This window comes from Microchirus variegatus (assembly GCF_963457635.1).
Source record: "Microchirus variegatus genome assembly, chromosome: 4".
Lineage (NCBI taxonomy): Eukaryota > Metazoa > Chordata > Actinopteri > Pleuronectiformes > Soleidae > Microchirus > Microchirus variegatus.
Window position 1 is genome coordinate 7,817,381 of NC_139805.1, and position 18,469 is coordinate 7,835,849.

Genomic DNA, 18,469 nt, shown 5'->3' on the forward strand with positions numbered 1-18,469 from the left:
TTACACAAAAAACAAACAGAAAAGTTAAAAATTTTCATTGCATGTCCACTCTTTCCTTATACTATAAAATAACAGTACTGTCAAAAGCTGTCATGTCATACTCTTTTCTTTTTTTTTCTTTTACCATATGGATTAAAAATAGATTTCATGTACTAAAATAATCAAATTGCATAATAAAACTAGTAATACAAATCTATCGATCGATCTATCTTGAAAATGTTAACTGCTGTGACTTAATTACATTTGAAGATTAAGTTTAAAAAAAAATGCAAGCTTCTACATTTGAAAAATGTTCTATGTATGGTATATTTCATGTGAAGAATAACGTTTGTATCATTTCTAACTATAAATAAATATTGTGCTTGCTTCAAGGTCTTTGCTTGCATGAAATGTAAAACATGTGCCTGTGCTTCAAAAACATGACAATGTGTTGTTGTTGTCCATTTATAATCACAGATGCAAGGCCGCGCACGTCTGGCAAATTTGCATAACTGTTCTCTTTGTGGTTTGTTTATTGAAATTTATGACCACTCCTCTGTTTACATCATAACATATCAGTTTCATATATGCTGCTTGTTTTTCCTTTTAAGATGAGGAAGTCAGGAATCTTAGACAGATGCTTAAAAAAAAAAAAACAACAACGAACAATTCACTCCTTAAAGGCAGGAATCAGCAGGTCAACCGTCATCATGAAAAAATAGTGGAGTTCCCCTGCTGACTACAGACAAACGATCAGACAAGGGGAATGTTTGTATAGATAGTGCTGTATTTAATTATTTCATTTTGTTATAACTGGCTGTGAAAGTTAAGTAGTAACATACAATCACAAACGTGAGGAAATAATCCTCTTAAGAAATCATTACCTAGCATTAATCCACTTACAGGTGGACACAGGAAGTGGTTATATTATAGTTAAATCTGGAGTGAGTTGTTATAAACTGCATCCCACTTGATTTGTCATCACAGCAGCTAATAAAAATGGAAATAACTTTATTCCTGCAACAACAAATAAAGGAACAAGGAAGTGATTTTCTGTATAACAATAAAGGGGATGGTTCACTTTAAAGCAGGGGTTTCCCATGTCATATCCCAGTGATCATTTATTAGCTAACATTAGCAGAAAGTCCCCCATATGTGATTCAAGGCAATGGGGGATTGAGGTTAGTTAGAGTAAGAGAAAAACAAAATAAGTATCATGACACTTTGGGGATTTCCATAGTAGTGGCAGTATGTACCCTATGAAACATGCTGAGGACAGCTGTCAATCATATATGTGTTCTGAAAATGTGATTCATTTCAGTGTTTGGAAATCCCAGATCACAAGTGAACTTCACTTCACTTAGTGAAGTGTTTCTCTCTATACACTCTTAAATAAAAGTGCTAAGTAGAACCATATAAGGTTCTTCGGCTTGTCCTCATAAGATAACCCTTTTTGGCTCCAGGTAGAACCCTTTTGGAGGGTTCCACCAAGAACCTTTTTAAAACCCTTAATCCAGAGAGGGGTCTTAAAGGGTTCTCTGGATGAAAATGGTTATCAAGGGTTCTTGGTAACACAAATGGGTTCCAGTAAGAACAATTTTGATGGAAAGGGGTTTTAAAGGGGTTCAAGGTGGAACCCTCCATAAGGGTTCCAGGTGGAACCTTTATAAAAAGGTTCTACCTGGAACCAAAAAGGGTTCTCCTATGAGGACAAGCCTAAGAATCTTTTATGGTTCTACTTAGCACTTTTATTTCTAAAAGTGCATTGAGAGGAAAAATACCCACGCTCTTATGAAGCAAGGTGAATACTTTTTTGTGTGCTACCAAAACTAGATTTAGCCGAAGTTTGGGTTGTAAAAAATTTGCTTTAAAGACTTGAGTTGCAGAAACAAGAGTGCACATTAACAAAGGTGCTGAAATCTATTTGATCTATGGAGGGCATCAATGGCAGAGCACTAGCTCCCTCTGTTGACAACCACTCCACACTTCACTTGACAATCATTTTTATACACACAATAGTGATAGTGGATTTGAACTCTGCATTTAGCCCATCCTTACTACACACCAGTAGTGACACACACAAGCTGAGTGGGCAGCACTTATCTGGGATGGGGTGCTTTGCTCAGCGGGGACCTTCACAGAATTTGAACCAGCAACCTTCCAGTTACAAGCCCAATTCATTTCCTCTTGGCCACTTTTAAGATTTAATGTATTAAACCTTCAAAGCTGATTTTCCAGTATTTTGGACCAAATAAAGAAAAAAAATCAGTTATTATTATAATAATACAATAAATCACTTCTTTTTTGTGCATTATTGAGTAATGCCAAGTTTAAAATGTTCCACACTGTATATAAAATCAACCAATTTTTATTTTTATTTTTAAAATAAAGCAGAGGTTAATAAATGAATGCACGATTTCAAATTTCACAGAAATCACTTTATTTCCTTTGTTATTTAAAGGTTACATCGTCAACACTTAAAATAAAAGTTAAGAGTTGAATGTTTTATTCACCTTTTTCTTTTTGAATCACATACTCACACTTTGTGCAGCATCCCTTTGGTCCTGTGGCTGCATGAACTGTCTTGATCCACTGCTCTGGTGTCAAGTTGGCAGCCATCCTTCAGTTATCACAGTACTGTACCTTCGATTGGGACAGCATCAGCACTGTGATAACTGAACCAGGGCAGCCTGTCAAATCTAGCAGCACGTACCTTCAGTCCATTCATCATCAACCAATAATATCCATGATATATAGACGTATGGGTCAACATGTGCAAAGAAAACAAAGCTGTCTTGGACTCAAGGAATCCTACTTGTCTTGGTTTTCTTTATATTATATTCTACTGCTTGTGTCCGAAATAATAAAAAATAAAAATTTGGTGAAAGTGGCGTGCACGTGCACTTCAGGAAACAGCAGAGGGATTTCAGCGGTTGATGTATCTTCCATTTATTGATCTGTCATAAAAAACACAAACTCACTTGTGCTTATGCATATAAGGGTTTTTCAGATGTTGGTGAGTCATGCACAGACTTTCTATTCACCCAGTCACATGAATGCTGCAAGAACAGTAACTGCTTGCCTTATGCTTAAAAAACACAAATGAAAATCAATTTGACGACATATAACTTCAGTGCTGTAAACAAAACCAATAATGACAATGTTCTTATAATACAATGGAAGGCAGAGATCTGTAAATAGCTATCATTTATCTATGATCTATCCTCAGACAACACAGTTTAACTCTTTGGAGGGAGACATCTGCTTTACAACATTACAAATTTCACCAAAATGCATATTAAATGTTCTACTTCACAATGTCAATACATTAGATACATTATTGTAATTACTGTACATTTAAAGTGTTCTGAAGTTGATTTATATTCCTCACGTCTTTCCTGATAGAAGAAAAGTGTTGCTTGTTTCATTATTTAACTACTGTATATCTATTTTTTAATTAAGCAAACATATTTACTGAACCAAAAAACATTCATGCTATAAGGGATAAATAGAGAATAAATAGTACACCCAATGTGAGGTTTATGCCACAGCTTTCCTGAATTAACAGCATTGGTAATAATAATAATTTCTTATGTTTCTGTAATGGTTAATACACCAGTATGTAGAAGCTCTTTGACCAAAATGATATTTATAATGCTAAAATACAATTATTATTGTTATCTATCACTTTTCAAATAGACTGTTTTATAATTGACTGTTTCATTAAGATGTTAAAATTATATTTATTTACTTGCATTCCTGAACAGAAAAACCTGTTTTAGTGGTTGAATGTTATGCTTCATTCATTTCTCAGAGAAGAAGCTCAATTTCGGGTATAAAAAGGTGAATTGAGTGTGTTATTTGCCAAATAAATCATTTTTAGATTTTGAAAGACTTCTACAAAATATTTGTTTTCTCATTTTCATGACAGGTGGTCTGAATAAATGTGTTAAGCACTGTACATTCTATCAGAGTTCAAATTAAACCATATATTATGTCTTTACATTATATTTACATTCAACTTACCACAATACACTCAAAGTAAATGTATATATATATCTAAAGATATTATTTGCTGTAAACCGATGATTCTTCCTGCTCTTCTCATTATATAATGTTGGACATGAAGCTAAAAAAATGTTGTTCTATATGTAAACTACTGTGTATTATTCATACCAACCTGTCTATTATTCATACAAACCACAGTGACGTCAGACTTGTTATGATCCTGCTGCTGGTAGGCTCCGCCCCCTTCGGCGCGAGAAGCCTCTCGAGCAGTCAGGTCGCGTCGCTGGTCGACGTCGCGGCTCCTCCTCCACCTCCTCCTCCTGCGCCTCCTCCTCCTCGTCCTCCTCACTTCTTGTAAACAACTCCATTAGCCCCGCTGCTCAGCGCACTGTCCGAAAAAAAAAAAATGTACGTAAACACAAGCAAAACAACATGTGCAACAGCTGAACAGCGTACCAGAACAACGTAGACAGACACACGCAGTCAGGGCCGAGTGCTGCGTTCACTGTCATCCGTGTCTGTCGGACAAAAAAAAAGAAGCGTTCCGTCCACATTACACAAACCTTCAATGTACAGTAAAGCTTTAAAATGGCCTACTAATAGTGAGTGTAAGAGGCAGATTCGCGAAGTGACGTTCCTGAACACAACAACCAGCACACACGCAGGCACACACACGCGCGCGCGCACGCACACACTCATGCTTGTTGCTGCTTCTTACAAAATAAACAAAAGTTGCCCTCACCTAAAACAAAAAACCCCCACCTTCATTTGCGCCCCCATCAAAAATAGCATGCACACTTACTTTGGAAAGCAGCAGCAGAAATATAAGTGCATTGTCCGCGCAGAACACTGTGCAGCCAATCGTTAACGCCCAGCATTGCACACACACCCCTTTTTCTGGGCAAAAACAAACAGCATGCTGATCGGGAACTCGAATAACACGCATATAATCGATCAATGTCACTCACGTGCAGTTTGCGTGGAGTGCGGAGCACTTGTGCCGCTCACTTAGCTGCCAATCCGCCGCCTAATCCTGCGTGTTTACATGAATATTTTTAATGACGCAGCAAGAGCACACGGAGCAACGTGATTGTCGCCATTTTTTGTTATTGAATTCTCCAAAGCCATGTGACAAGAAAAAAAAAAAAACAGGATAAAAAAAAAAACAGACGGAGACAAGAACTCATTTCGCGCGTCTGAAATAATAATACTAATATTAATGACAATAATAATAAAGGTTAATCTTGTGAGTTGATGGATTAGCCTTGTTTACTCCAGAAGACTGTGCGCGGTACCTGCGCAGTGTTTGACAGCTCCGGGCGGGACACTGTCTGTCTCTCTCTGTCTGTCTGTCTGTCTGCAGCCGCGAGCTTTGCTACAAGTCTGTCCTCCTCCTGTCCGCAAATGTTGCGCGGAATGACAGCGACTCTCTGCGCCAGCACAACAACATACCCTCCCTCCAAATTAAAGAAGCGGAAAAACCCAGCGAACCGTTTGCCATCATGTCCATAATCCGATCACAGCGCTGTCAACAAGTGGTGGAATCCAAAAAGCAGCCCCAGTCACACAAAAACCTGGAGAATGGAATCCTGCCCGACTTCTTCTAAATCCAATATAAAATAAAAAATACAATAAAAGTCTAAAAGAAAATATCCTGGTGTGATATATCTGTGCTGATGTAACACAAAGATAAACATTTACATTTGACGGAATAATCATCAGACCCGCCCTGGTCCTCGCTGCTTATAAATTAGTAACATGTGACACTATTATTTTGAAACTTACTCCTCCTCCTCCTCCTGCTGCTGCTGCCTGTTTGCATTCAAACAGTGGATCAGACGCCTTTAACTCCAAAAATCCAAAAATCTGTTTTATACAGAGCTATTTCTGTCTGGTTTTGTTATTTATAGATTCATTTTGCATTATACATATTTAGTGAGTTTGAGACCCCATATATATATGTATATATATATATATATATATATATATATATATATATATATATATATATATATATATATATATATATATATATATATATATATATATATATATAATCTATATATTATATATTTACCTTTTTATATATTTGGCCATAATCCTGTTCTGTAGTCATGTGTTCTGGTAATTCTTCAGTTTCCTGTGTTTTCCCTCGTGGTCGATCATTATAAGATCCATGTTAGCATTTCCTCACATCCTCATCTCTGTTTTATGTTCAGTTTTTGTTCATCTCATGTGTTGGTATATATATATTATGACATTTTATATATAAATAAAGTCTGAATGGTTGATTGATGCAAAACTAAATAAGACAACATAAATATAGCGACAGACTGTGAGAGTGGAACATCGTTGTGGTTGTTACATTCTTCAGTACAATAATGTAAGAAATAAAAGTCTTCTGCTTCTGTGAAAGAAAACTATACACATCTATCTGCTTCATGACCAGAGCCGGACCAAGGCATAACCAGAACCTGCTTAGAGCCCCGTGACCACCAGGGCCCCCCCTATATTATTTCATGATCTTTTTCCTTTTATTATTATTTTGTTTTATTGTTTGTGCATGTGTAACAGTGCACATGTCACATAGTTTTCAGACAAAAGTTCTTAACATATTCTGTTCTTCAATCATTTAAGTATTTTGTTATACTTCCATTTCTCTATTTACAGAGGTGGAAAGTAACGAAATACATTTACTCAAGTTACTGTATTGAATACCAGGATTTTGTATTTTACTTGAGTACGTATTGACTGAATAAAAATTTAGCACAATGAAGACCTACAGTGGTGAAAATATACACCAGTACCAGACGAATGATGATGTGATTAGCACCAGCACTGAGCACCAGCACAAAAGTGACGTAATATCCTGTGTCGCGCCGGGCGCGTGAGCTCCAAAATAGTTTTGGATTTCTGACCTCTTGTCATATTTCTACTACCCTCACACCCCACGCAAAGTAACTAAGTAACTTTTACTTAAAGTACATTTCAAATGAACAACGTTTTACTTCTACTTGAGTACATTTTCAGATGACTACTTTTACTTCTACTTTAGTAATATTTCATCAAAGTATTGGTACTTTTACTTGAGTACAATATTTTAGTACTTTTTCCACCTCTGTCTATTTGTTATTTAAAGGGGTGCATTATGTAATAAATCTAAAACAACTGGCCATAAAATCCTCCTAATATGTCACAGAGACTCAGGAATAATGTTCATATAACAAACTGAACTCACCAACAACAAAAAATTCGTTTTCAGACTGCAAATCATGTTTATGTTTTGAAATCGTGTTTTGGCATGTGGCGCCACCTACCGCCGTCTACCAATTATTGCAGTCAGTAGAGTCTCAGCTACCGAGCAACCACGGGTTGCCAGTTATGTCAGAAAACGAAACCTAAAAGACCTCTGTATTTTGAATTTTAATGTAGTAACCGTTTTTGGCCACATTCTTACATATGGCACCTTTAAGTATTTGCCCCCCCCCCAAAAAAAATAATATATATATATATTATTATTCTGCACTTTTGCACAATAGAGTTAAAAAATATATATTGTAATGGCGATAATAAACGTATATGTATATTGCTTTCATTTGGTATTTTTTTAGACTGACACATATTCACATCTTAGTGTTGTGTCTTTTTAAATTCTAAGTGAAAATCAACTTAAGACCATTCTTTTTGAGATTCTTACCATTTAAGAACATGACAGGCAGACATTGGGATGATGCAAAAAAGGGCCCCAAAATCAAATTTTGCGTATGCAAGTTTGATCCGTCCCTGTTCATGAATTAGCCCTGCAGTTATGAAGAGTTATTTCAAGTTAGATAATAAGTTATATACGAATTTATCTTGTGTTGTTGTGGCTGATCAGTTATTCATCCATTGGCTACAGTCGCACGTAGACATGGAAAAACTACATCAACCAGTTTCCCCCGCGACGTTCGTGCAAATCGGCATCCGCATTTTTCCTGGATGATGCGCGCAGAGAAATAGGGCGTAGTGGAGACTCAATCATTCATTCGCAGAGAAAAGTCTCCGCTCTTAAAGACGTGGGTGAATCATATACCAACCAGAGAGCTGCTGAAAGGGGGGAGAAAAGGGAAAAGGGCGTTTTTGGGTTGCTCCGACTTACGAGCGCGTCAGTCCCAATGTATACAGAGAGTTGGCTCTGCGTAAAAACCCCGTAGACGCCACAGACAACGCTGAAATTGACTTTGGCACGACTACTTGGAGAGCCTTGAACGCTTTTAGACCCGTTAGAACGCTCACAAGCGCAAGTGGGCAACTTAACGCGTCGCTCTCACAAACAGGAAACACACATCAACAACAGCAGCAGCAGCAGCAGCAGCAGCAGCAGCCTGTTTTAGAGGAAGACATGGCTAAATTATTCAGAGCTGCTATCATGGGTCCACCAGGATCAGGGAAAGGAACCATATCCAAGAGGATTGCGCAAAGCTTTGGCTTGCTGTATCTGTCCAGTGGTCACTATCTACGAGAGAGCATGGCAGCAAAAACAGGTAGGCGACATTTCAGCCATGTACACAGTTACAGTTATCCTAACATCAGTGCTGTGGAGTCACCACCAGGAAGAGCACAAGAGTCTGCAGAGGGGAGGAAAAGTTATGCAAACAGCGTCATTTTCTCCGCTGCATGTGTGCATTTTACACCATCACAGTGTGTTATCTACTATGTTTACTACGACGACAGTGATCGTACATGTACATTAACTTGGATCACTACGCACGCAAAGATGGAAAAAGTGCAGAATAGAGAGCAGGCTGTGTTGTGTGAGGTGTGTGAAGGTTTTGCTTTCACAGGAAAATGTTCTCCCCTCTATCAATGTCAACAAATTACTTTTTGTATTGTTTTGAGACAAAATGAATGGTCCAACTTCGTCAAACCCCTTTAACAAGCATTTGTGTGTCTTTAAACATCCGCAACTGGAATGTATTTGTTTTACAAAATGTGCTATGCTCATGTACAGGAGACTGTAAAACCAAGGAGTGTAAGTAAAAACATGTGTGTTGTAACCAGAGGTGGTAAGAGCACTGAAAGTACTAGAAAGTACTAGTAAAAGTAGGACATTTTAAAAGTAAGTGTATATCATTATTTCCCCTCTCTGGCTTTACACTAGTGCTTCTCAATTATTTTCTGTTATGCCCCCCTTAGGATAAGCACCCCCCCCCACACACACACACACACACACATACACACACATGCACACCAATTTCTCTATAAAATTGTACACCTCTGCATAACATTGTATGCTTATTAACATTAAAGAAAACAAAATATAGATCAACTTACAACAAAGAATAACAAATCATAATAATAAATCAGTAGACAGTCTCATTCTACGACTAACTGAATTATTTCCAGTCATTTTCTGTGTCATTAAACCTACGCAGAGTCTGTATCTTTATACCTGTGTGTTGTGTGTCAGAGGCAGGTGCGCTGGTAAAGTCCTATGTGGACAGAAGCATGCTCGTGCCTGACCACATGATGACCGGGCTGATGCTGTCCAGACTGGAGCAAGTGAGTGGACACAGCTGGCTGCTGGACGGTAAGAGAAGTGTTTTGTGTTTGTATTACGTGTTCGGTGCGTTCTTCCAGTGCACTATGACAAACCAGTTATACACACACACACGCACACACCAGTTATTTGTCTTCAGGGAGTATGTTTTTAATTATGCAGCGTCAGCATGGGCAGTGGCAGGAACTGCCATCCACTACTTAATAGTGATTGGCTGCAGCAGGTACCACCCCCAACCCCCGACTGCTGGAAAGGAGTGCTGAACCTCAAACTCTCAAAGAGCCTTATACATTTATGTCTGAGAAATAACTCGGTGAAAGAATTTGACTCCACATCTGTGAGTAATAGGCAATTACTCTGAGGCACTCGGCCCAGTACCAGTACCTAAAAGTACACGTATGTTAGCGGAAAATGACTTTGGTAGAAGTTGGAAGTCACTTTTTTTATGGTATTACTTAAGTAAAATACTTAAAGTATGTGACATTTACTGTACTTAAGTATCAAAGGTCATTTTCAAGACTAGAAAAGCTCTATATAAATACAAACCATTACCAACTCTTCTGATTTTATTTGGTAGCAACGACTGATAGTTAAAAGAAATGTAGTGAAGTAGATGTTGCTATAAATATAAATAACAAAGTGAAGTACAGATACGTGAATTTTGCACAGCAACAAAATATTTGTACTTTGTGATATTACAACACTGCCCAGTATCAGCATGTTTGTGAATCCCCTCAACTCAGATTACAGTAATAATGGAGGATTACATGTTAGTCAGTAATCAGAGATGGAAGACGTCCTTCAAAACGGTGATTGTTCATTCATTCCAGCCGCGTCATACAAGCTCTCTCTGTCTTTACAAAAAAAAGACACCAATTTACACCTTTACACCTTTTACAGTTAAACATTAAGAGATGCCAAGCACTGGTTAAACAAAGTGGTTAGTGTTAAACCAGTTTAAACCTTGAAACATGACATGGCCTGCAAACAAACCAATTTAGCAAGAGAAGAGGGAGTGGAAGTCAAGGTCGCGCACACACACACACAAACACACGCGCACACACTACACACGTCTGTATTTAGTCAGGCTCATCGAGTTAATCCCGTGACTCTGAACGATTAAGTCATTTAATTGATTTGCATAGAGTCAATCTTGTTCATACATAACTGCCTCTGTACAATAAGCCAGTGATTGGTGCCGTGATGCAACGACTCACGTCTTGGTAACATGACGCTCTGACGGTTAAAGAGTTTCCACAGCTCTTTATCGATCAAACAAAGGAAGAGTTTTACAGAGTGACGCCCACTTTCCACTCTAAAGTGAAGACAAACCCTAATCTTAGTGTACACCAAACTGCAATTAATCCAAACTAACAAACAGACAAAGTACAGGTGCTGTGGGTTCTGAGAGACGATGACCTGCGTTTTAACTTTCCATACCAACAAACATCCACCACACTGAGGAATGATTGATCAGGAAGGAAACTGAGTTCACCTTGACCCCAGAGAAAAGTCACTGAATTGTGACGCCCTGTATGTAGCTACAGGATTATAAGATGTCGGCTTGTTCTTTTCCTTTTATTTAGTTTTCATGCACTCATAGTATTTTGTGTGCACACGTGTGGAGGTGTGCACACACAACACAGGTTTGTATTGTTTATTAAGGAATCATTTTTGTTTGTCATGGTCTTATGAGGCAGGCTTTGACAGTAGCAGTGATATCTGAAAAACGAGTCAATCACCAAATGATACATATCACGTGTGAAAATTGGAGTTAAAGACTAGAAAATCCCAGTAGTTCTACTTCTGCTTCTCTTTTTTTAACCACCGTTTTTTGCAATTGTCATGACTTTTGTTTTGCATGGACGTTCCTGTATCTACCTTTCCTCTTTCCTTTTGACATATTTTCTTTCGATGTTGTGTGAAATATGTCAACAGCTACTTAATGGTTCATTGTGTAACATTTAAGAGGGTTTGCTGGCAGAAACTGAACCCTACCCATTATAATTATGCTTGTACAAGTACATACTTGTTTAAAACAACTATTGGCCTTCTTAGTCTTAGAATAATTTAGAATTGAATGTTTCTATGTACTTTAAGCAAAGGTATGACAGAGTATTAGGGCCAAACTTAAGAATTTTTTTCGAGAATAGTGGTAATATTATGAGAATAAAGTCGTAGTCTTTCAAAAATAAAGTCAGAATTATTATTCAAGCAAAATCTCAGATGATCAGCTGCAACCTGAGTCAAGATAAGGAACCTTGAATTTACATTTTGATTTTATGACTTTCTTCTCTAGGTTTCTCTCTCTGTCTTAAAGGTGAAGTAAGTAGTTTATAGTGACATCTAGAGGAGAGGCTGAAATTTACAAAAACGAACTGCTCCCCTGCTCACCCCCTCCCTTCCCTGAGCGCTACGGTATCCTCAGCCGGTCAAATGTCGTCCTCGTCGTCTTTCTCCATGTCAGCAGAAGATGAGGTTCTAGTATTTATTCAGATGTATAAGTGTGTCTTTTGTATATCGGGTTAGGGTTACCTCAGACTTCCTGCTCTGTCAGTGGAGGCGGGACTTCCGCTACAAGTAAAGCAACGCTTGATTTGTTCTCTCGCGTTTGTCCTTACAGGCTCCTGTAGAAACATGGCGTCTCGCTGCTAACAGTGGCTATGCAACAGCGGCCCGCGACCATGTTATTTTACATGACTTTTTGAAACACTACGAAAATGAAACAAAAACTATTGTACAGCGACTAGACAATGCAGGAGCATTGTACCCATAATAAATAAATACTACGCAGTGTCCCTTTAAGCTGGGTTTATGGCCGCCGTAGTGTGCCGGGCGCACAACAAAAATGACCTCATATCCTGTGTCGGGCCCTCTGAATTTTTGTAAATTTGTCGGCTGTGGCACGTGCCAACTCTTAATTTTCAACATGGCCGCTTTCGAGGGAAGACTGGCCAAGCAGGTCCGCTTGTACAAGCATTTGTATGGCTCTTTTGTCCGAGAGCATCGAGAATGGCCTTAAATTCATGGATGGAGATTGCTACCACGTTACAAAAGCGATATCCTAAAATGAAATGGAGGAAAGTTTTTGTTTACTACTGTTGCTAGGTTTATTAGCAGGTTTATCCAGTAGCACATGTTGACATGTTGACTTGTCACATGCCTGCATAAACAAGGCTTAATACTCCTTCCTACAAAGGGGCCTTGCTTTACTTTCGCTCTGCAGAAGCGTGTGGCAAGGACACCGTTTTGGCTTAACACGATGATGACAGAGCGGCATCTATTTGTATACATCCAACATGGCGGCCGCCAAAGAGCAGCTGTCTTTCAATTTGGCTGTTGATTAAATTTTAATCGACTTGGTCCACAGAGTTCGCCCAGGGAAAATGTCGTTAGACGCCATTACTATATAGCCCTCGCTCCTAGAAAACTTTGTTGACACATGTAGCTCTGCATTCGTCAGCCGGATCATTGGTCCATTGCATACACAGTCATTTTGAGCTACGCTGGTCACATCTCTTGAAAGTGGCCGGTGACTACACCCTTTCCAGACACATTTATATTCAATACCAAACGAACAGAGATGCAGTGTGGTCGTCAGTCCATCACAGGGCCACATAGAGACAAACAACCATTCAACATGTCACGCACTCACACCTACGGTCAATTTAGAGTGTCCAGTTGCATGTTTTTGGACTGTGGGAAGAGAGAGAAACTGGAGAACCCGGCGAAAACCCACGCACACGGGGTGAACATGCTACCTCCACGTTCAAGGTCCAAACGTGTGGCCTGTTATGTTCCTGTGTTGAGGAAAACAGACAAAGCACAGCACATATGAGTGGATGTGATTCTCGAGGCTTCAAAACAGGAATTCAGATTCCTATCTGTGACATCACTACTGTCTGCTGCTTGCTCAGTACCAGAGTTAAACTGACATAGAAACAGAAAAGCACAGCAGATGACATTAGCGCTACAGTATATAAGTGTAATATTCACCCTATTCCTTCTGCTCTTGTTTTCCTTTAGGTTTTCCTCGGACGCTGTCACAGGCCCTGGCCTTGAACAACTTGTATCAGCTGGACTTGGTCATCAGCCTCAACATACCGTACGAGACTCTGAGAGAGAGACTGAGTGACCGCTGGATCCATCCAGCCAGTGGCAGAGTCTATAACCTGGGCTTCAACCCACCACGAGCACAGGTCACAAAAGTCCACATTGTGTCGATGTGATAACGTAGTTACAGGGGTTCACAATAGAGGTCTTGGCGTTTTTTTGCAGATATCTTTGGAAAATGACTTATCCTTCAAGGTTTTATCTTACGATTTGTGTGAGTGTGTTTGGAAACTGTTCGAGATTTAATATTTTGCCAACTGCCACACCCTCCTTATACAACAGCAACCACAACAACCTGCTGCTTGTTATGTCATTTTTGGCACATTATTTTAAAAATACACCCTGCCACATTATTTTCTTTTACTAGAAAGTGCAGTTACTTTTATTTTGATGTGCTCTATTTATACACAAAAGTGCTTCACGGAGATAAAAACAGACAAAGAATGAGCTGACAAGAGAAAGTATGTTCCAGTATGCAGCCCAAAACACACGTGTGATGTGGAAACTGTGTACACATACAAAAAGTGTCAATATGATGGGGTTGAGGTTATTTGTTTTAATTTAAGTTCATTGACCATGCTTTTTCCTAATGCGTGCGCATGAATGAGAGTGTTAAAGGGATAAGGAAAAACAAATATGTGCTATCGATTCACTTTATGCTGTTTTATCTTGTGTCATGGTCAACTCTACTATCAGACTCTGGTGCTTTACCCTGACGTTTGCCTTCATTTCCTTTGCTGCATGTGTGACCACTTGTTGCCCTCCTCAGGGTAAGGACGACATTACTGGCGAGCCGCTGATGCAGCACGACGACGACAAACCAGAAGCCCTGATGGCCAGACTGAGACACTACAAGGACGTGGCCAAGCCTGTCATAGACTTGTACAAGTGAGTGAATACTTACGACACATAGATATCAATGTGACTAGAAAATTCCGCCGGCGTAATTTCGATGGTGCCTGCTGCTTCCGGCATGTCGATTTTTTTTCTCCTCTTTCTTTCACGCACGCACCTGTGTTTCTGTCCAAAACCTCTGAGAAACAGAGAAAACGGCACCTTTTAAAGTTGTCATATTTCATGAACGGTAGATGATAGAGCTGAAATTTGTTGGTTTGTGAGCGTCAAAAGGCTTTCAGCTGAGTCCACATCTCATTTTATGAGAAACGGGTGTGAATTGTAATGAGTAATGACAGTTTTAAAATCACCCTCGTCTTGATTTTTTCAAAAACTCCAAATCATCAATTTTAACATTGGGAGTCAATGGGAGCTGTGACCACAACTGAAGACTGCAAAATGTTTGTTTAAGTTGGAAATTGTGGGCATGAGAGGAGTTTGTTTGGAGATTTTCGTGATTCATTTTCTGGATCTCAGCAGAGTGCGCACTCTACCGGACGCAATACACACCCATTATAAAATGTACAAACTTAAAAAAAAAGTACAAAACTGCGATTGTGGATAATCCGTAATATGTATCAAGCCCTTGACTTAGGTGACTTAAGTCTTGTGACCCGTTTAAAGTTTAAATCATGTTTCTACGATAAAGTATGACGACACTGTGAGGCCCCAAAGTGGGCTTGGTTTTTCTCCTTTTGTCGAGCGTTTCCCATTCATGTCTATGTAAAACTCGTTAACAGTTTTGTGCGATTTTTCAGACATCGCGCTCATGACTTACAGTGACGACACTCTCTGACCAATCAGTGGCCCGCAGTCTGTTGACATCACATTTTAGTATCTGTTCAGCTCGCTTGGAACCTCATCAGAGCAGGTACTAAACAAAGCACCAGGTACCAGGTACTGTCACTAATGGAAAAGCCAAAAAAAGTAGTAGAGTTGAGCCGTGCCGTGCTACAACTGTATAGTGGAAAAGCACCATAAGAGTCCTCAAACTGCTTGTCTGTGTTCATTCCCCATGGGCCCTTTAAAGGCAGGCTGGTCTGCAACTAAACAACAAACATAAACAAGTCATCTACATCTAAAGAAACTGAAATGCAAAAACAAAACAAAAAAACATGAGTAAACTATTCCAAAAACAGATGTCACGTGAAAAGATTTAGGTTAAAGTGCAAATGCGTTCTGTTTACTGTTCCCACTCTGATGGATTGTGGATTGTTAGTTTTACACACACACAGCTCATCTAAAGCACACACCTGACGGGCGGTAAAAGCTGAAGCTCATCTTAGAACAGCATGATAGAGATCACTAATAATCACACATATCTTTCTGAGGACTTGGTTCAGATTAAAGCTTCATGAGAGATGCCAGTTATTTTCAAATAAAGGTTAACAACGTCTCACAGCCAATTCTTCACCATTTGACAGAGGGATTCAAACCAACAGTTGTTGTAATGTAACAAATACTTTGCACTTAAGTACAAAATTCACGTAACTGTACTTATATGTGTATCATAAGAAGATGAGTTGGTATTGGTCTGTATTTATATAGAGCTTATTGGTCTTGATGAGCTGCTTTAAATTCACACACTTCAACATGGGGTTAAGTGTCTGGCTCAAGGACACATACAGACTAGCAGAGCCAGGAATTGAATCCACAAGCTTTTAGTTGAAAGACTCACTCACCCTACCACTGAGCTACCATGTCTCAAACTCTTCACTTTTTTAGTACTTTTACTTTAAAAAAAAGTACATTCTATATCGGAAAAACACATTTGATACTAGGTCATATACTTAATATGTATATAATAATACATAATACTTAGTATACCTAATACCTTAGTATACCTAATAAGGTATACATAATACCTTAGTTATATTGTGAAAAAAGTGATTTCAACTTCTACAAAAGTCATTTTCTGGTAAGATACTTTTACTCAAGTATCCCTTTAAGGTACTTTATACAAGACTGAAAATGCTTTCCTAACAGCCACTGCTATAACAACAGTCTGTCATGAAATACACAAAATGTTATCATTAACTTCATTAATGTAACCATGTTCTCAATCTGCTTTCCTTCTTTTCTTCACACAAGGTCTGAGGGCATCCTGCACTCATTTTCAGGAACAGAGACAGACCGGATTTGGCCTTACATCAACTCTCTCCTCAGCACCAAGATGCTAACACAGCCGTCAAACGAGTGCCACACTCACACACCCTGACAGTACTGTGACGCACACGAGAGGAGGGAAACATCAAGTGGCCATGATGAGAGGAAGTGGGTTGGTGTTTGGTCGAATTTTCAGCTTGTTCATTAACGTTGGGGTTTTAGAGAAATGGACCTGAGCAAAAGCCATAGGCAGCCGGTATCTTTCTCAATGAATCACCCTTTTTGTGTTCTTTGTGAAAGAAAAGGCTGTCGACCAAATATTAGAGCAGGTTGTTGTGAATCACATCATAATCATAGTGAGACGTCAAGAGTCTTTATATCAAAAATAGACACTTTTTAAAAAAAAAAGGCTAGTGGCTTTATACACACAGTCAACATTTATATTGTAATAGTTATAAGTGACTATAAATTATGAGAAAATGTCTGTGTTGAGTTCAAAGGCTCAATGCTAAAAGTGGTTGTATGCTTCTGCTAGTCATGCAGTTTCTGTCTGCCTGCTCTTATTTACTCTAAGAGTTTGATGTTCAAGAGGCCAAATTTGTACACAATTTGGAAAGATTTCGACTCACAAGATCAAGCACATTTTTAAAGTCACGGGAAAACATTTCTTTTGCACCTCGTCCTCCAATTTCTGACGCAGTGTTCACACTAAACGCAAGGTCGGCTCCAGCTGAAATGTGTGACCTCGATGAGGCAATGCTGTGACAGCGAGGGGGCCACGCGGTTGGTGTAGTGGTTAGCGCTCTTGCCTTTGCAGTACAAAAGTCTGTTTCTGCATGGAGTTTTCGTGTTCTCCCTGTGTCTGCATGTGGGTATTCTCCAGGTCCAAAAACATGTAGATTTGGGGATTTAGGTAAGTTGACCAATGACCATGAATTGGACACTCTAAATTGACCGTAGGTGTGAGCGTGAGAGTGGATGGTTGTTTGTCTCTATGCGGCCCTGTGATGGACTGGGTGACCTGTCCAGAATGTACCCTCATGTGGTGGCTAAATCGGCCGAAGATGAGCGAGTGAATGTCGCGAGAGCCAACTGGCATCGAGAGATTCCTCCAACATCCAGGCGGTTTATCAGAAATGATTGTTGGTGTATATGTGCACACTGAGTGAGTGAAGAAGGTGGGCATAGAAAGTGAGTGAGGAAACTAGTCTCCCTCTGAACGTCTGAAATACATGTATGTGTTTGATAATAGCTGTTGGTTGCACTGTTGTTGGTAGAGTTGTCTTTTTTGCCAATCAACAAAGCCCACACTGGCTCCTGCTGACAGGTTCTGACACACACATGTAAAATAAATTATTCCCCCAAAATTCCAAAATTAAAATATTTATTCCTTCCCTTCCCTTCTCTAAACTTAAACCAAAGTCCCCATCAACCAAAAACAAAAAGAACAAAAATGGCTCTTCCAGGTAGTGTAGCAACTCTATCTTATACTGTGGCGCTACTGGCTGCTGATTGTTTGTTTTCACGCGCTGTTAGGTATAAATCACGACAAGGTTCTTCCTTAGTGTCTGAAATGATATCAGCGTTTTATTTTCCTTCCAATGTCCACTTATTTTCCACTTCCATTAAACACGTCAAAAACCAAACTTAAACCCAAGCACAGTAGAAAACTGTTGGACTCTCAATCATCAACAGGTAGTGACAAAATGTAAAAAATTAAATACAACCCCCTAGTGGTTGGGGTGGGAAACTGACAAATAAGAATGAGACAGTTGGATTGTTACTTGAGTGAAGGGCTCACACACAAATGATCCTGTAACATGAACAGTG

The 18,469-nt window shown here is 39.2% G+C and overlaps 1 protein-coding gene across 1 annotated transcript; it reads left to right on the forward strand.

Moving 5' to 3' along the window:
* Positions 1 to 8,030: 8,030 nt before the first annotated feature.
* On the forward strand, positions 8,031 to 18,020 carry ak4 (adenylate kinase 4). The gene is made up of 5 exons (XM_083888565.1): positions 8,031 to 8,510; positions 9,437 to 9,556; positions 13,553 to 13,725; positions 14,409 to 14,527; positions 16,625 to 18,020. Exons 1-5 carry the CDS (start codon positions 8,369 to 8,371, stop codon positions 16,749 to 16,751), a joined length of 681 nt encoding a protein of 226 aa, XP_083744691.1. The 5' UTR covers positions 8,031 to 8,368; the 3' UTR covers positions 16,752 to 18,020.
* Positions 18,021 to 18,469: the final 449 nt, after the last annotated feature.

Coding starts and splice junctions, on each gene's coding strand:
- ak4 (XM_083888565.1), top strand. CDS start 8,369: ATGGCTAAATTATTCAGAGCTGCTATCATGGGTCCACCAGGATCAGGG. Junction 9,557..13,552: donor ACACAGCTGGCTGCTGGACG/GTAAGAGAAGTG, acceptor GTTTTCCTTTAG/GTTTTCCTCGGACGCTGTCA. Junction 14,528..16,624: donor CCTGTCATAGACTTGTACAA/GTGAGTGAATAC, acceptor TCTTCACACAAG/GTCTGAGGGCATCCTGCACT.